Below are 13,941 nucleotides of genomic sequence, written 5' to 3'. Positions count from 1 at the left end.
TGATAAAAGTTTGTAAAAGTTTTGTGTCATTTTTACTCCCTTCCTTTGAAACTAGTATTTTTTTAAGAAGTAAGATGGCGTTTTATCAACATTTTAATTCAAATTTAGCTAGACCTATGTTTATAGTCAATATTTTATTTTTTTTAATAGTTTGAAATTTCTGAAAGCACTGAGAAATCTTTCAGTCTTTAGACCTCAGACAACCAGCCCCAAGGACTTTTATCTGTCATACATTATTTAGAGCCTAGTAGCCTTTTCTTGGATCATTATGAAGTACAAAAAAATGTTACAAATTGGTATTGATTAGTTATTTTTATGGAAGGGGAGCAAAGAAAAGCCAAGTAATCAGGTTAAGTGTGTGCTGCCTGGGGCTGGGGATTTAGCTCAGCGGCAAAAGCGCCTGCCTGACAAGCACAAGGTCGTGAGTTCGGTTCCCGGTACCGGAGAAAAACCAAAAAAAAAAAAAAAAAAAAAAAAAAAAAAGTGTGTGCTGCCTAAAGTAGTTAATGCAGTTTTTTATGCTTTAGGAATGAAAAGATTATTTTAAAACAGAAGAAAAAAAAAAGTGGAAATTGAAAAAAAGTTAAATATAGAATTTTTAATCAGTTTTATATTTTATGTATACACATGCTTACTGTACATAAGTCAGAAAGCAGTAAACTGAAGCTTGAAATATACCTGCTCATGCTTGTTTCTTAGTAAATGGTTAGTATTAAAATTCATTATTCCATATTCTTTTAAAATTAAAAGTGGTATACAGTGTGATAGGATTTAATTGTTCTTTTCTAAACAAATCTTGAAAATAAGAATACAAATAAGAAGTAAATGTATTCATAATAAAACTTGTCACTTACAGAAATGCATAGAAGAAAAACTGGGTAACTAGTAATTCTTGATCTAGTGTCTTAGAATTGTGAAAGGCATTGAGAATCAGTTCTGTGTATTGGGGTAAAATTCTGAGATTAATAAGTTTAATGAAGTTTAGGTAACTTAATTTAAAAACATGTCTATATTGAGAGACTAGAATCATTAGGCAAAATAGTATGGAATCAACAGTGTACTACAAGGATATTTTTAAGGTGGTAGCACATACATTTTTTTAATGGTTCTAGAAAGAGAAGTACTGACATTGTAGTAAGACATACATATTGCAGGGTTTGTATTATGTGTATGACTTTTTTTTTTAAGCTGATAAGGAGAAAGATTTTACCACTTAAGAAAAGTATAAAAATTTTCAATTAATTAGGAATATTCTTTTTATATATAAGAATATTTTTGTTGTATTTCAGTAGCAATTGTTGAGAGTCAAAATAATATCATATAATATGTATTGTAGACAAAGGTAGATTGTACTTTTACCTTTAATCTCAAGTGGACCAATAATAGCAGGCATTTCTGATGCTATTAAGGGCTTAGTGATCCATTACATAGATAGTGTATGATTTTTTATGTTTCTAAAGATTTCTATTATTCAGAAGTATGGGAATATTTAGCAGTCACTTTGTATAATGTTACTGATTGTATGAAAGGTAGTTTTGATAGAGGGCTTAAGTTGTGGTAATAGACTTTCTTGTCTCTGTGCCAATTGATAATCAGCATAATTGCTCAATGTTTTATTTTTATACTTGGGCTATTTTTTGTTTCTTCTCAGAATGTATTTTGTATGATTCAGATATGCCTATTTTTTAAATCTCTAAAGTTTAATATTTCAATATATTGTTATTTTGATTGCTTCATCAGCAAGGTATGTAATATTGTAGTAGAAATCAATGTTGGCAAACTGTAAAGAGAACATTTTCTTTATAGTGATAGTTTCTAAAAAGGGATATTGACTGAGTTATATTTATCTTGGTTTAGTATATGCTGAGTGTGTTAGAAATAGTTTCCATTAGAGAATTAAAAGTGGATTAAATTAAGAAACCATGTTTTTGTACCTGTTTGTCTTGACTGAGTTAGAATTTCTGAGAAAGCTTATTCTCTTATAATTGAAGGGGAAATGTTTTAAATTTAGTATACTTGCTACTGTGTAGCTATATATAACTGGTATTGTGTTATCCTTTCTAGGATATTTTAATTAACTGTCGACGTGCTGCCACATCAGTTGCTATTTGTCCCCCAGTACCATATTATCTTGCTGTTGGTTGTTCTGATAGCTCAGTACGAATATATGATCGGCGAATGCTGGGTACAAGAGCTACAGGTAAAGAGATAATGTTAGGAAAAACAAGGGACTGTATCAATTCAAAGAATAAATCCTCATGATTTTTTCCATTTAAAAACTTCTTTAATTATAAAATTTCAAGAAACAGAATGTGTTGAAATAATACAGATCATTGCCCCCCCCCCAAGGCATTTGACCAAGTTTTTAAGATTTACTGGGATGAAACTTTTACAGTTTTATCACTTTAAAAACTTGTAGTTCTTGGTATATTAGTTTCCCAGGACCACCATACTAAATTACCACTAAATGGTTCTCTTAGAGCAATGGAGAGTGATAGAAAAGAATAGATACAGAAAAGAATAGAATAGAAAAGAGGATGATAAAGTAATAAATTGGAATTTATTCACATTTCTGGAAGCTGCGTATCTGAAATCAAGCCATCTCAGAGTTACTTGCTTCTGGAGTCTCTGAGGGAGGAACTGTGGCCTGCCTCTCCCAGCTCCAGTGCTTGTGGTGGCTAGGTGTGTGAGATGTACCCTTGCAGTCTCTGTGCTGTTCTCCGTGTGTCCCTGTGTCCACACTTTCCTGCTCTTAAAATACCAGTCACACTGAATTTAAGGCCCCCTCTCATATGATTTGACCTTACATAATTACATGGACAAAGCCCCTATTTCCAAACAGGCTCACATTGTGAGGTTTCAGGTAGACATGAATTTTGAGAGGACTCTGCTGTTTTTCAGTCAAGAGGATAACAGTAAAAATGGGAAGAAACATTAGGAAGTACAGTGGCTTAGGTATTAATATATAGCGTAAGTTTTTAGCTGCTTAGCTTAACAAAAGTACTGTTAATGAAGCTGCAGTAATGAGTTTGAATCTGATTTAAATCGGTTATCTTTCACTGTGGGAACCAAGCACTTCTGAAATAATGAATTGAAAGCCAGCTTCTGTTAGCATTTTCTCAGTAAAGGAAAGCCAAGATTAGTTATGTATGCAGGCATTCGCACATGTGTACACTTAAATGTATGCATGTGCGTATGCATATATAAATACAGATATCAAATATACAGGCATTCTGTATTTTATATTGTGAAAAACAAAGATGAAGGTGAACAGAAGTCAACAAGGTCGGTAAAAATGGACATAGACTATTGTAATGAGAATACCAGATGTCTTAGTTACTTTTTTTGTTGCTTATGTAAAATATCCAACAAAAGAGGAAAGACTTATTACAGCTCACAGCTTATAGAGGTTTTAGTCCATAGTCACCTGGTTCTAAGGCAGGAAGCCATGGCAGAGGGTCATCACAGAGGAGAAACGGTTCATGATGTGGCAGCCAGAAGACAGCAGCAGCAAGCAGCAGGGAAACAGAGGTGCAGCAGTAGCAAGCCTGCCTCTCTCCCTTGTCCCATCCAGGCTACGAATAATTTGGATGGTGCCACCCACATCCAGGGTGGGCCTTCCCATTACCTACACCCGGAACTATGCTAAAGCACTCAGTCGACTAATTAGTAATCACACACCCTTAATCCCAGTATGTCAGCCTTAATCCAAGGATCACATTCTAGATCCAGCCACCTTCGAAAAGCCCCACCTATGACCATGAGGCTTTGGGGATGTCTAGATTCAAGCCATAGCACCGGATGAGCTTTTTTCTTTTTTTGAACAGAACTGTGATTCAGGAGTTCTGTTTATTAGGTAGGCATATTTCACGGGGAGCAGTCTGTACTGTAATGTGAAATTCTAGGCTTAATTGTTCTTCACAGATATGAGACAGTTTGACATTTTGAATAGGACAAAACCTAATTTTGCAGAATTTTTCAGCTTTGGGATTGTTAGAATTTAGCATTCCTAGGTCCCCAGAGCACAAAGTGGCAGTTGTATTCTTCCCTGTCATCCTGAGGTCTATTAATAGAGTTAATTATAGTTGGAATTTATTCTAAGATATTAACAGTCAGCTTTCCTGTTATAAAAATTTACCTGAAAATGAATTTTTGGAAGATGATTTAGTGTCACTACAATCATAAATCAATGTATTAAATAACTGATGGTTTATGTAATCTAGAAATAACTTTCTGTTTTGTGACGTAGGGAATTATGCCGGTCGAGGGACTACTGGAATGGTTGCCCGCTTTATCCCTTCCCATCTTAACAACAAGTCCTGTAGAGTGACATCTCTGTGTTACAGTGAAGATGGTCAAGAGATTCTCGTTAGTTACTCTTCAGATTACATCTATCTTTTTGACCCAAAAGATGATACAGCACGAGAACTTAAAACTCCTTCTGCAGAAGAGAGGCGAGAAGAGGTATGTTTACTTAAAACCATGTTCTTTATTCAGTTACAAAAATATTACAAGCTACTTCTGGGGCCTAATGGCCAAATAAATAAATAAAGGCATTAATTTTCAGGGTATTTATGGTTTAGGTAACAAGGTGATGAAACATACCTGAAAGAAAAGGCCACCATGGTATTTTTGAAAAGAAAATATTCAATAGCGAAATGTTCCTCTCACTTTGTAGATGCACAGTAGTACCAAGAAAAATCAGCAGTTGTAGCACTTGTAGAAAAGGCGTTTAATAGAAAAGAAGATGATAAACTTCATGAGATGAAAGGTTTTCAATCCATTCCTATTTACTATTCATATGTGGGCAGCAATGTCTTCTCTGAGTTGTGCCTTTCTCTTACAGTTACGGACTAATGACAGATACTAACATTCATAGGTACGTTTTATGACACGTACATAAATAAATGAGGAAAAGTTAAAGTAGGTATATTTATTTAAAAGTAGGTGAATAAATTGAATTACTGTCACTAATATGACTAAAAATTTTATGTATAAAAGTAGAAAACTAGAAATGTAATTTCTATAGTGCACAGCCATAGAGCAATGTTTGCTTTAATCTGTTGAGCTTTCCCCATTGTGTTTTTCACTTCGGTGTTTAAAACTTTATAATGTCCTATGTTTATTCGTGCTATACTTTAGCTTATAGATGTCTTTTGAAGTTAAGCATATTTTTAATGAACACATTTTAAAGGTTACTAAAGAACATTAACAGTTTTGTAATTCCTGTGAGATGCAAAACTAAATTCAGTTGTGGACTTATAAAATGAGAAAAACTTAGGATTACTTTATAAACCTATTTTAGGATTTTAAATGTGGTAGTGCATTGAAGTGAATTAGGAAATTGACAAAGAGGAGGATATGTTGGAAATTTATTGGTCTGGTTGAAAACCCAAACTGTGCTCTCAGTATTACTTCCGTGACCTCTTGAGGTATGTGGGTAAGGTTACAGTCAAACTCTGTTACTGTCAGATAATGAAAAGGTTGGAGGTTGTCTTAGTTGCTTTTCTTATTATTGAGATAAAATACCCACCACCCAGTGTTAAAGAAAGAAAGGTTTATTTCAGCTCATAGTTTGTGGGGTTTCAGTCCATAGTGGGCTGGTTCCAAAGCAGGGCGGTATGGCAGAGGGGCATCACAGAGAAGAAACAGTCCATGGTATGGCAGGGCCAGCAGAAGGCAGCCGCAAGCAAAGAGCAGAAGCCCCAGCAGCAAACCTGCTTCTCCTTTGTACCCCATCCAGACTACCAGCCTTGGGGTGGTGCCAGCCACACGCAGGATGGACCTTCCGCTATCCACCCCCTTAATCCCATCATCACACCTTAAATTCCCATATCACACCCTGCTCCTGCCACAGTCAAAGCTCCTCATCTATGAGTGTATCAGGCTTTGAGGGGACATCTAGATACAAGGTGTACAGGAGTGTACAGACTTTTTAAATTGGCCAACTACTTTGCTACCATATAACCGTTACCCAGAAGATATTTACATTTAATCAGAACGAATGATGCTGGGTCATGAAGAGTTCTGTTTTTCATTTTGTTTTGTTTTGGGCATGTTTGTATTTCTTACATTCTTTGTCGCATTAACAAAGTTAAGAAAAATGATTTTTAAATTATAATTATAAAAAATAAACCATGCTTTGCATACCAAACAATTGAGGTATATATAGAAGAAATGAGTAATTTATCTCCCTCTTTATTCCCACGCTTTTCCTTTCTGTGTTTTGAACTACAAGCTTGATAATAGTGTTTAGACCATCTGTTCTTAATTCAGCAGATATTTAGTGGGTGCCCATTGTGTATGGAATCCTACATTAAACTGGTCTGTGTGGTTCAAGGAAGGTATTATTTAGTGGTTTCACATAGTAGAGCTATTAACAAATGTGTGAAATTTGAAATAATAAAATTAATATGTAGGTACTATGCTCTGTATGAATAAAACAAAAAGATAATTTTGATCGGGAAATTAGTAAAGCTTGATCAGTGTTTTAAGGCATGAATTAAAAGTTTATTATATGATTTTTTTGTATGTCTCCATATACTATATTTGTGTATTTTTGTAATTTGCAGGAATCTCTTATTTCCTTATGTCTTCTAATAATTGCTTTTGTATTTTTCCCTTCTTTCTTTAGTATATTCTTTGGTCTTATTTCATTTTGGGGTTCTCATTTTTCTTTCTTTTTATATTCCTTTTTTAGTTTTTATTGTCTTTTCTTCTGTTTTCCTTTTCTTCTAATGTATTTCTGGCATATTCTCTTCTGCCCTCTTCCATACTGGACTCTGTTGTTGAATCCATTCTCTCATTTTCTCCTGGTCTACATCCCCAGCCCTAATGTTACTTTTAAAAATAAATAAACATAAAGGGAATGACCCACAGAACATGAGAAAATGTTCGTACATTATGTATCTAACTAGAGTGTAGTACTGAAAATATATAAAGAACTTTTACAACCCAACATTAAAGAGACAAATATCTCAATTAAAAATTGGTAAAAGATTTATATCCTTTATCTAACAAGTTGTACAGATGGCCAGTGAGCGCAGACAGCGGGCACCACTAGTCATCTAGGAAATGCACGGCAAAACCCCGGTGAGGTACCACTTCACACCCATTCAGACAGCTGAAGTAGAACAATTCAAAAAGGCAGTCAGTAACAAGTGTTGGTGAATACATGGGAAAATTGAAACCCTCACACTTCGCTTGTGGAAATGTAATATTGTTAGCTGCTTTGGAAAAGTTTGACTCTTCCTCAAAAATTAAAAATAGAGATATCCTGTGACCCAGCAGTTTCACTCATACTTACATAGAGCTATATAATGTTAGACACACACATATGTATACACACACAAATCTCTAAGAAAATTGAAAACACATGTCCCTAAAAAACTTGTAATCTGTGTTAGTCAGCTCTCCGTTGCTGAAACCAGTACCTGATATAAACAACTGAAAGGGAGGAAAGACTCACTCTGCCCCACGGTTTTGGAGGTTTCAGCCCGTCTACCTTGGCTCCCTTTTTCCTGGACCGTGAGGAGGCAGACATCATGCAGGGAGTGTGGTGGAGCAAGCTGCTCCCCGCGTGCAGCCAGGCAGCAGAGAGGGATGGAGCCAGGGATAGTCTGTACCCATCAGGGACACTCCTGCAGCGACCTGCTTCCTCTAATCAGGCCCCACCTCCTAAAAGTTTCCACAGCCTCCCAGTAGCCACGAAGCTGTAAATCTGCCAGTGATGAGGTCAGAACCCTTGTGATCCAGTCATCTTGCAAAACCCCACCTCTGAATATTACTGCACTGGGGACTAGGCCTTCAATACATAAGGTTTTGGGGGACAGTTCAGATCCAAATCATGACAGTGTGCTCAATGGCAGCATTATTTATTATAGCCAATGCCTGGAAATAATTCAGTGTCTTATCATGTGATGAATAAGCAGAATGCAGTATATCCATGCCATGGAATAGTATTCAGCCATGAAAAGGCGAAAAATTGATATATGTTACATTGTGAATAAACCTTAAAAATCTTATGTTAAGTAAAAAGAGCCAGGCATACAAGGCTACCCATTGTGTGACTCTTTCTATATGAAACATCCTGAATATATGCATCCATAAAAATAGAAAGTACATTAGTGGTTACTAGGAGCTGCTGATGGGACAGACTTTCTTTTTGGCATGGTGAAAATATTCGAAAGTAGGTAGTGATAACAGTTGTACAGCTTCATAAATTTATGAATATACACTAGTTAGTGAATATACACATACTTTAAAAGGTAGTCTGGGATGTGAAGAATATTGCTATAGAAATATTAAAAAGATTAGCACTTGGGAGGCAGGAAAATCAATGTGAGTTCAAGGCCAGCCTGAACTGTGTAGTGAGACCCTGTCTCAAAAAAAAAAAGACAGAAGTGTTAAAAAAAAAAAAAGTAAAAGTTAAGGGGAGCAGTCAAGAGTGTCAGATACCTTGAACATATCAAATAATCTCTGAAGGGGCTGACCTGCTGATTGATTATTGATTATATCATTGGCTGTCTTTATCCTTTCTCGGTGAACTTGCCAAGTGATTGTTCATTGGTAATCTTTGGGAGAAAGGAAATCAGTGGAAAGATAGGCAACTAGAAATCAGTGGCAGTGTTGACTGGTGGATTGAGGAAGGATCAGCAGATAGAAGGAATGAAGACTTCTGAGCTTCAGAGTAGAGTGAAAACAAATGAAAGATTGTAGGTGGAGAGAAATATGACGTTGAGGTAGTTTTATTTATGCTAAAAATAAGATCTTTAACATGTTGGGAGAGAAAAGCAGGCAAAAGAAATGGGTGTAGGTGTAGGCCGAGAATAATTGTTGCAGGAAGAGTCTTGAATTGAAGAAGTGGAAAGCACATACGGACACAGTGGGCTCACACAGAGTAGGTGGTACATCCCTGAGAAAGGCTGAAAGGAATTAAGAAGCTGCAGATAGATACATGATCATCTTACAGAATCCAGCTGAGGAAGTCGATGTCATTTCTACAGGGCTTTCTTTGTATTATGTTCTCTGCAATAGGAAAAGTTACTAGCCAAGAATAGAAGGGCTGAAACAAATGGTAGGGGTTTGGGATAGATGCTGGGAGGAATGGAGAGCAAATTGTCAAGAATAAGTAAAAATATTCCAAACTCCACTTGTTAGGTGTGTGGGGACCTCAGCCAAAATGTATTTATTATCACAATGTAAAAACTAAGGCTGAGGGGCTGGGGGTTTAGCTCAGCGGCAAAAGCGCCTGCCTGGCAAGCGCAAGGTCGTGAGTTCGGCTCCCGGTACCGGAGAAAAACCAAAAAAAAAAAAAAAAAAACTAAGGCTGAAACAGGTGAACTTCGTGGTGTCAGCTGGGAAGTGAGAGAGGCGGGATTAGAAATCACATGTATGTGATTTCACAGTTACATTCAGGCTCTGAGTTGAACATACTAAGTACAGGCTGTCAGCATCAATGGATATTTATCATCGTGAGTGCTACAAAAGGTGGATGTAACATCAGTGCATCTCTTTTGCATAGTTTATCAAAATAGGGAGCTGGAAATAATCAAACTGAAAGTGTGCTGCTAACAGTCCGGGGTGCATCTCATTGTGAAGGGCTTGCAGGGCACAAGTGAGGCCCTGGGTTTGATCCCTGGCCTGGGGACAGGAGTGACCAGAGTGAGTTTTCCTTTAGATTTACATAGGCTTTACCTACCCTTATCTTTTAGTTACGACAACCTCCCGTTAAGCGTTTGAGACTTCGTGGTGATTGGTCAGATACTGGACCCAGAGCAAGGCCCGAGAGTGAACGAGAACGAGATGGTAATTATACTTTGACCAGTTGTTTTGGTATCTGGTATTTAAAAATTAACATTTTAACTCATGTCCAATTTTTTTACTCCTCTCAAAGATGCTGCAGTGAACATCCTTGCATAGATACGCATGGGCAGATAGAGCTTAGGCTAGATCCTTGGAAGTGCAGTGACTATCACTGGATAAGTACAGTACTTACTTTCTGCAGTATTGAGTGCTGAAGCTGGGGCCTTTGTACTGAGCTACAGATAGCCCTCAGCTGTTTTTAAAATTTTGAAACAGGGTCTCACTCAGTTGCTGAGTTAAATCAAGCTGCATTTGAATTTGCAGTCTTCTTCTCTCAAGCTCCCAGAGAACTGGGGTTACAGGTGTACACCCCCATACTTGGGTAAACATTTTAATTTTGATAGTTCTCAAAATTGCTTTCCAAAAAAAGATACACTAATTTATATTCCTATAGAATTTTTAAGAATACCAGTTACCCTGTAGAACACTGGGTATTATCAGACTTCATTATGTTTACCTTTTGTTAGATACTAAGAAAAGTGGAAACTAAATTTCTAACCTGAGGGTTTATCATAGTACATATTTTCTTTCCTGTGATGTTCTCCTACAGGCGTGAGAAACTTGGGAGCTTTGATATGGTGCACTTGAACTAGGATTAATCTGAGTGTATTATATTAAATAAATGAGCCTGTAGCCAAAAGTCTTATTCTAATGTCAGAAATGTTTCGTCATCAAAAACGTATTTTTCAGTGTATTATCCTTATTATTACCTTGTAATATATTTAAATGTAAAGCTACATTGTGTAATGGCAATAAAATACAAAATTCTGATTCCACAAAAACATTTCTATTTTCTGTGATTGTAGAATAGAGTTGTCATATTTTTGGTTGATATAATGGTATCCATTTTAAAATAGAATATTTGTTTATTTGAAGGAAGAACACGAGTGAGAGAGTAGTTTCAACCAATTTCAGTTACCTGAAATTTGCTTATGGTAAAAGATGAAAATTCAGTTTTAGGAAAATTTATGCAAAAACCCAACTGCATATTTGTGTCTGTGTTTGATAATAATGCTCTAATGAGAGGGAAAACCTTTCTTTTACTCCCTTTTCCTTGGAATCGAACAGCCCTTCCTAGCTGGGAATTTTTAAATGTAAAGATGTAAGTAAGTTTGGCTAGGGGTAAGAGATAAGAAGATACCTAAGAGCAGATGGATTAGCAGAGATGAAGAAGGTGTTAGTCTTATACTTAAGAATCTTACCATGTACATGAAGAGTCACTCTCATAATTAGCTATAAAATGTGATGAGAGATTTAATGAATTTTTATATACATTGTTATAATTTATTTAGGCAAATTGATTTTTAAAAAATTGCTTGTATCTTAAAGCTCTTCATATCTAGCTTTTTACATTAATAGAAGACCCTGACTTACTGCTAAGCTCACTAATAAAATTTTATGTTAAAATAGGAGAGCAAAGTCCCAATGTATCACTGATGCAGAGAATGTCTGATATGCTGTCGAGATGGTTTGAGGAAGCAAGTGAAGTTGCACAAAGCAATAGAGGACGAGGAAGATCTCGACCCAGAGGTAATTGTCTTATTAATAAAGTCGTCCTGAAGCCGGCAAAAACTGTTTATAGAAGTTAGTTTCATTTGTATCAATGTTACATCATGGTTTATGTCTGTAGTCATCACAAGGTTTGTGCAGTTGATCCCAGAATTCTGGTTCCACAAGCTGCAGCTTTTACCTTTCACTTATTTCAAAAAAAAGGAAAAGGAGGAAGAGAGAAGAGCCTGACATTTCCTATTTTTAAATGTACTTTGAGAATGGAAATGGCAAAGTTATAAACAAGTTTTATATAACTGGGAAGACTGATTATTTTAACAAAAATACGTTTTTTTGTTTTTTTTTTTTTTTGGTTTTTCTCCAGTACCGGGAACCGAACTCACGACCTTGCGCTTGCCAGGCAGGTGCTTTTGCCGCTGAGCTAAATCCCCAGCCCCAAAAATACGTTTTATACCTAGGTTTTTACTCCTCTAGATTAGTTAGTTTGGTCAGATGAACCAAACCACCAGAGATTGTTACTGATATCCTGAAGTAATGAAGTTGTGTGTATGTACAAGTGTGTGAAGACAGCTTTTTTAGAGTTGTTGGTTTTTTTAATCAGTTAAAATTTGAATTTGCCTTAACATGCGTTTTTGTGAAGGTGGAACAAGTCAGTCGGATGTTTCCACTCTTCCTGCGGTCCCCTCAAGTCCTGATCTGGAAGCAGGCGAAACTGCAATGGATGTAGATGCTCCAGCCGAGCCGTTTCTTCAGCCTTCGACGTCGTCCACTGGGTCTGCTCAGGCTCATTCAGTGAGCTCTTCCACCGGGAGCCCGCGCTCGACGTCTTTGCTGTCTTCTCCAGACAGTGAGCAGAGGCAGCCTGCCGAAGCCTCTGGACACCATGCGCATCATCAGTCTGGTAAGGGTGTTACTGTTCATGTAGGCTGCTGTCTGTCTGATGATTCTGATACTGAAAACTTTTAGTTTGTTTTGTAAGGTACTAAACGATACCAACTTTGTGTGCGAATAAATGATCAAAATGATACGTAATTTATGATCGTGTAACTTAAACACAGAACTCAGATGTGCCTAACGTGCATGAATTTTAACAAACAGCTGGAATATTCAGTTTATTCAGTTTAAACAAGTTTTTCTTTAAACTCCCAATAGCTGGTGTTTTGACATAGACCATCATAGGTAGACCAGTATTTTATAGACCATTATAGACCAAAATCTTGCTAGATTTGGCTGTGTGTGTACATTAAAGTGATAATGAGGGGATGTAGCTCAGTTGCGCAGAGCCTCCTTGGGAAGCACGGGGTCCTGAGTTCGATTCCTGGTACCAAAAAAAGGGCGATGAAAATGTAGATCATTATTTATTAGTTCCATTGTGTATGTATTCTTTGTTACTTTTCCTTGAGTCATGAAGTTCTTCCATTACATTCGGATTCTGTTGTCTCTTGTCAACAACATAAATTATTCCTCCAATATTTACTTGAAAAATAATTATTTTACCAAATTGTCATCTTCTTAACTAATTCTGATTACACATATGAGTTAAATATTCTGAAGCTTAATTTTTTTAACTTTTAAAAAATAGATACAGGGGCTGGGGATTTAGCTCAGTGGCACAGCACTTGCCTGGCAAGTGCAAGGTCGTGAGTTCGATTCCCGGTACCAGAAAAAAACAAGCCCCCCCCCAAAAAAATAAATAAATAAAAAATAGATATGTAACGTACTTAATACTCCATTTCAAATTATTAAACTGATTTCAGTAATGTATTGAGTACTACAGTCATTTGAATCATTCAGATGAAGCATTTTTTGATGGACATATGACCATTGAATTATTATTCAGCACCTTTGTGTGCACAGTTTCCAAAGAAAGTAAAGAAGTGTTTTTAACTGGGAGATTATTGAGGGAAGTTTGATTGACTAAACTATGGATAATTGGGATATTTATATGTTTCTAAGACAGTATTGTTACTGAGGAAAATAATTTTATGTTAGCTTTAATCGGTAAAGATTAATGTCTATAAACTGTTCTGACGGTGGCTCTTTCATCCAGAGTCCAGCATTAAGAATAAGCACTTAATGTATTTCATTTTGTTTTACTTTTGCCCAGTCTCTTTTGTCGTTACCATAGCCTAAGTCCAGATGATTTTACAGGTATCAGGAATTGTCCACTGGGCGATTTGGTGGGTGGAAGTACTAGTGTATGAGGCATGATTTCTAATGCCTTGCTTCGAGATAGAGAAATAAACAGCTGGTTTTCTGTCTTGTACTTGCCTTGCTGTGGATACTTCTTTATGTCAATGTTTATGCTTTTCCTTTATATATTTTGTATTTATTTTTATCATTTTTATTAGTAAAGTACAGTTGGAATGTGAGAACTGTGGTCAAACTCTTAGTCTCCAACTAAATCACTGAGCAGCACTGAAGAAAGTCAGATTTTCCTGGGTGCTTAACACTGTTGGAGGAGTCTGTCTTTGAACACTGTTGCTGTCCAACTATACACACCATTTAGCTTGTCCCTTCATCTCTGTGACCTTTACCTCTCCTTGGTCCTTTCCTGCCTTCAGCGAC

The 13,941-nt window shown here is 36.5% G+C and overlaps 1 protein-coding gene across 1 annotated transcript in view; it reads left to right on the top strand.

The window, feature by feature from the left end:
• Dcaf6 (DDB1 and CUL4 associated factor 6) overlaps positions 1-13,941 on the top strand; it is a gene marked incomplete in the record, with an annotated part of 140,272 nt that overhangs the window by 56,630 nt on the left and 69,701 nt on the right. The window contains 5 exon segments of the mRNA XM_013521421.1: positions 2,065-2,200; positions 4,250-4,464; positions 9,714-9,807; positions 11,275-11,394; positions 12,014-12,274. Of these exon segments, the coding sequence (XP_013376875.1) occupies positions 2,065-2,200; positions 4,250-4,464; positions 9,714-9,807; positions 11,275-11,394; positions 12,014-12,274 (826 nt within the window).

Source organism: Chinchilla lanigera, unplaced genomic scaffold (assembly GCF_000276665.1).
Source record: "Chinchilla lanigera isolate Chin_1 unplaced genomic scaffold, ChiLan1.0 scaffold00061, whole genome shotgun sequence".
NCBI lineage: Eukaryota > Metazoa > Chordata > Mammalia > Rodentia > Chinchillidae > Chinchilla > Chinchilla lanigera.
This window is presented reverse-complemented; position numbering and strand designations above follow the sequence as displayed.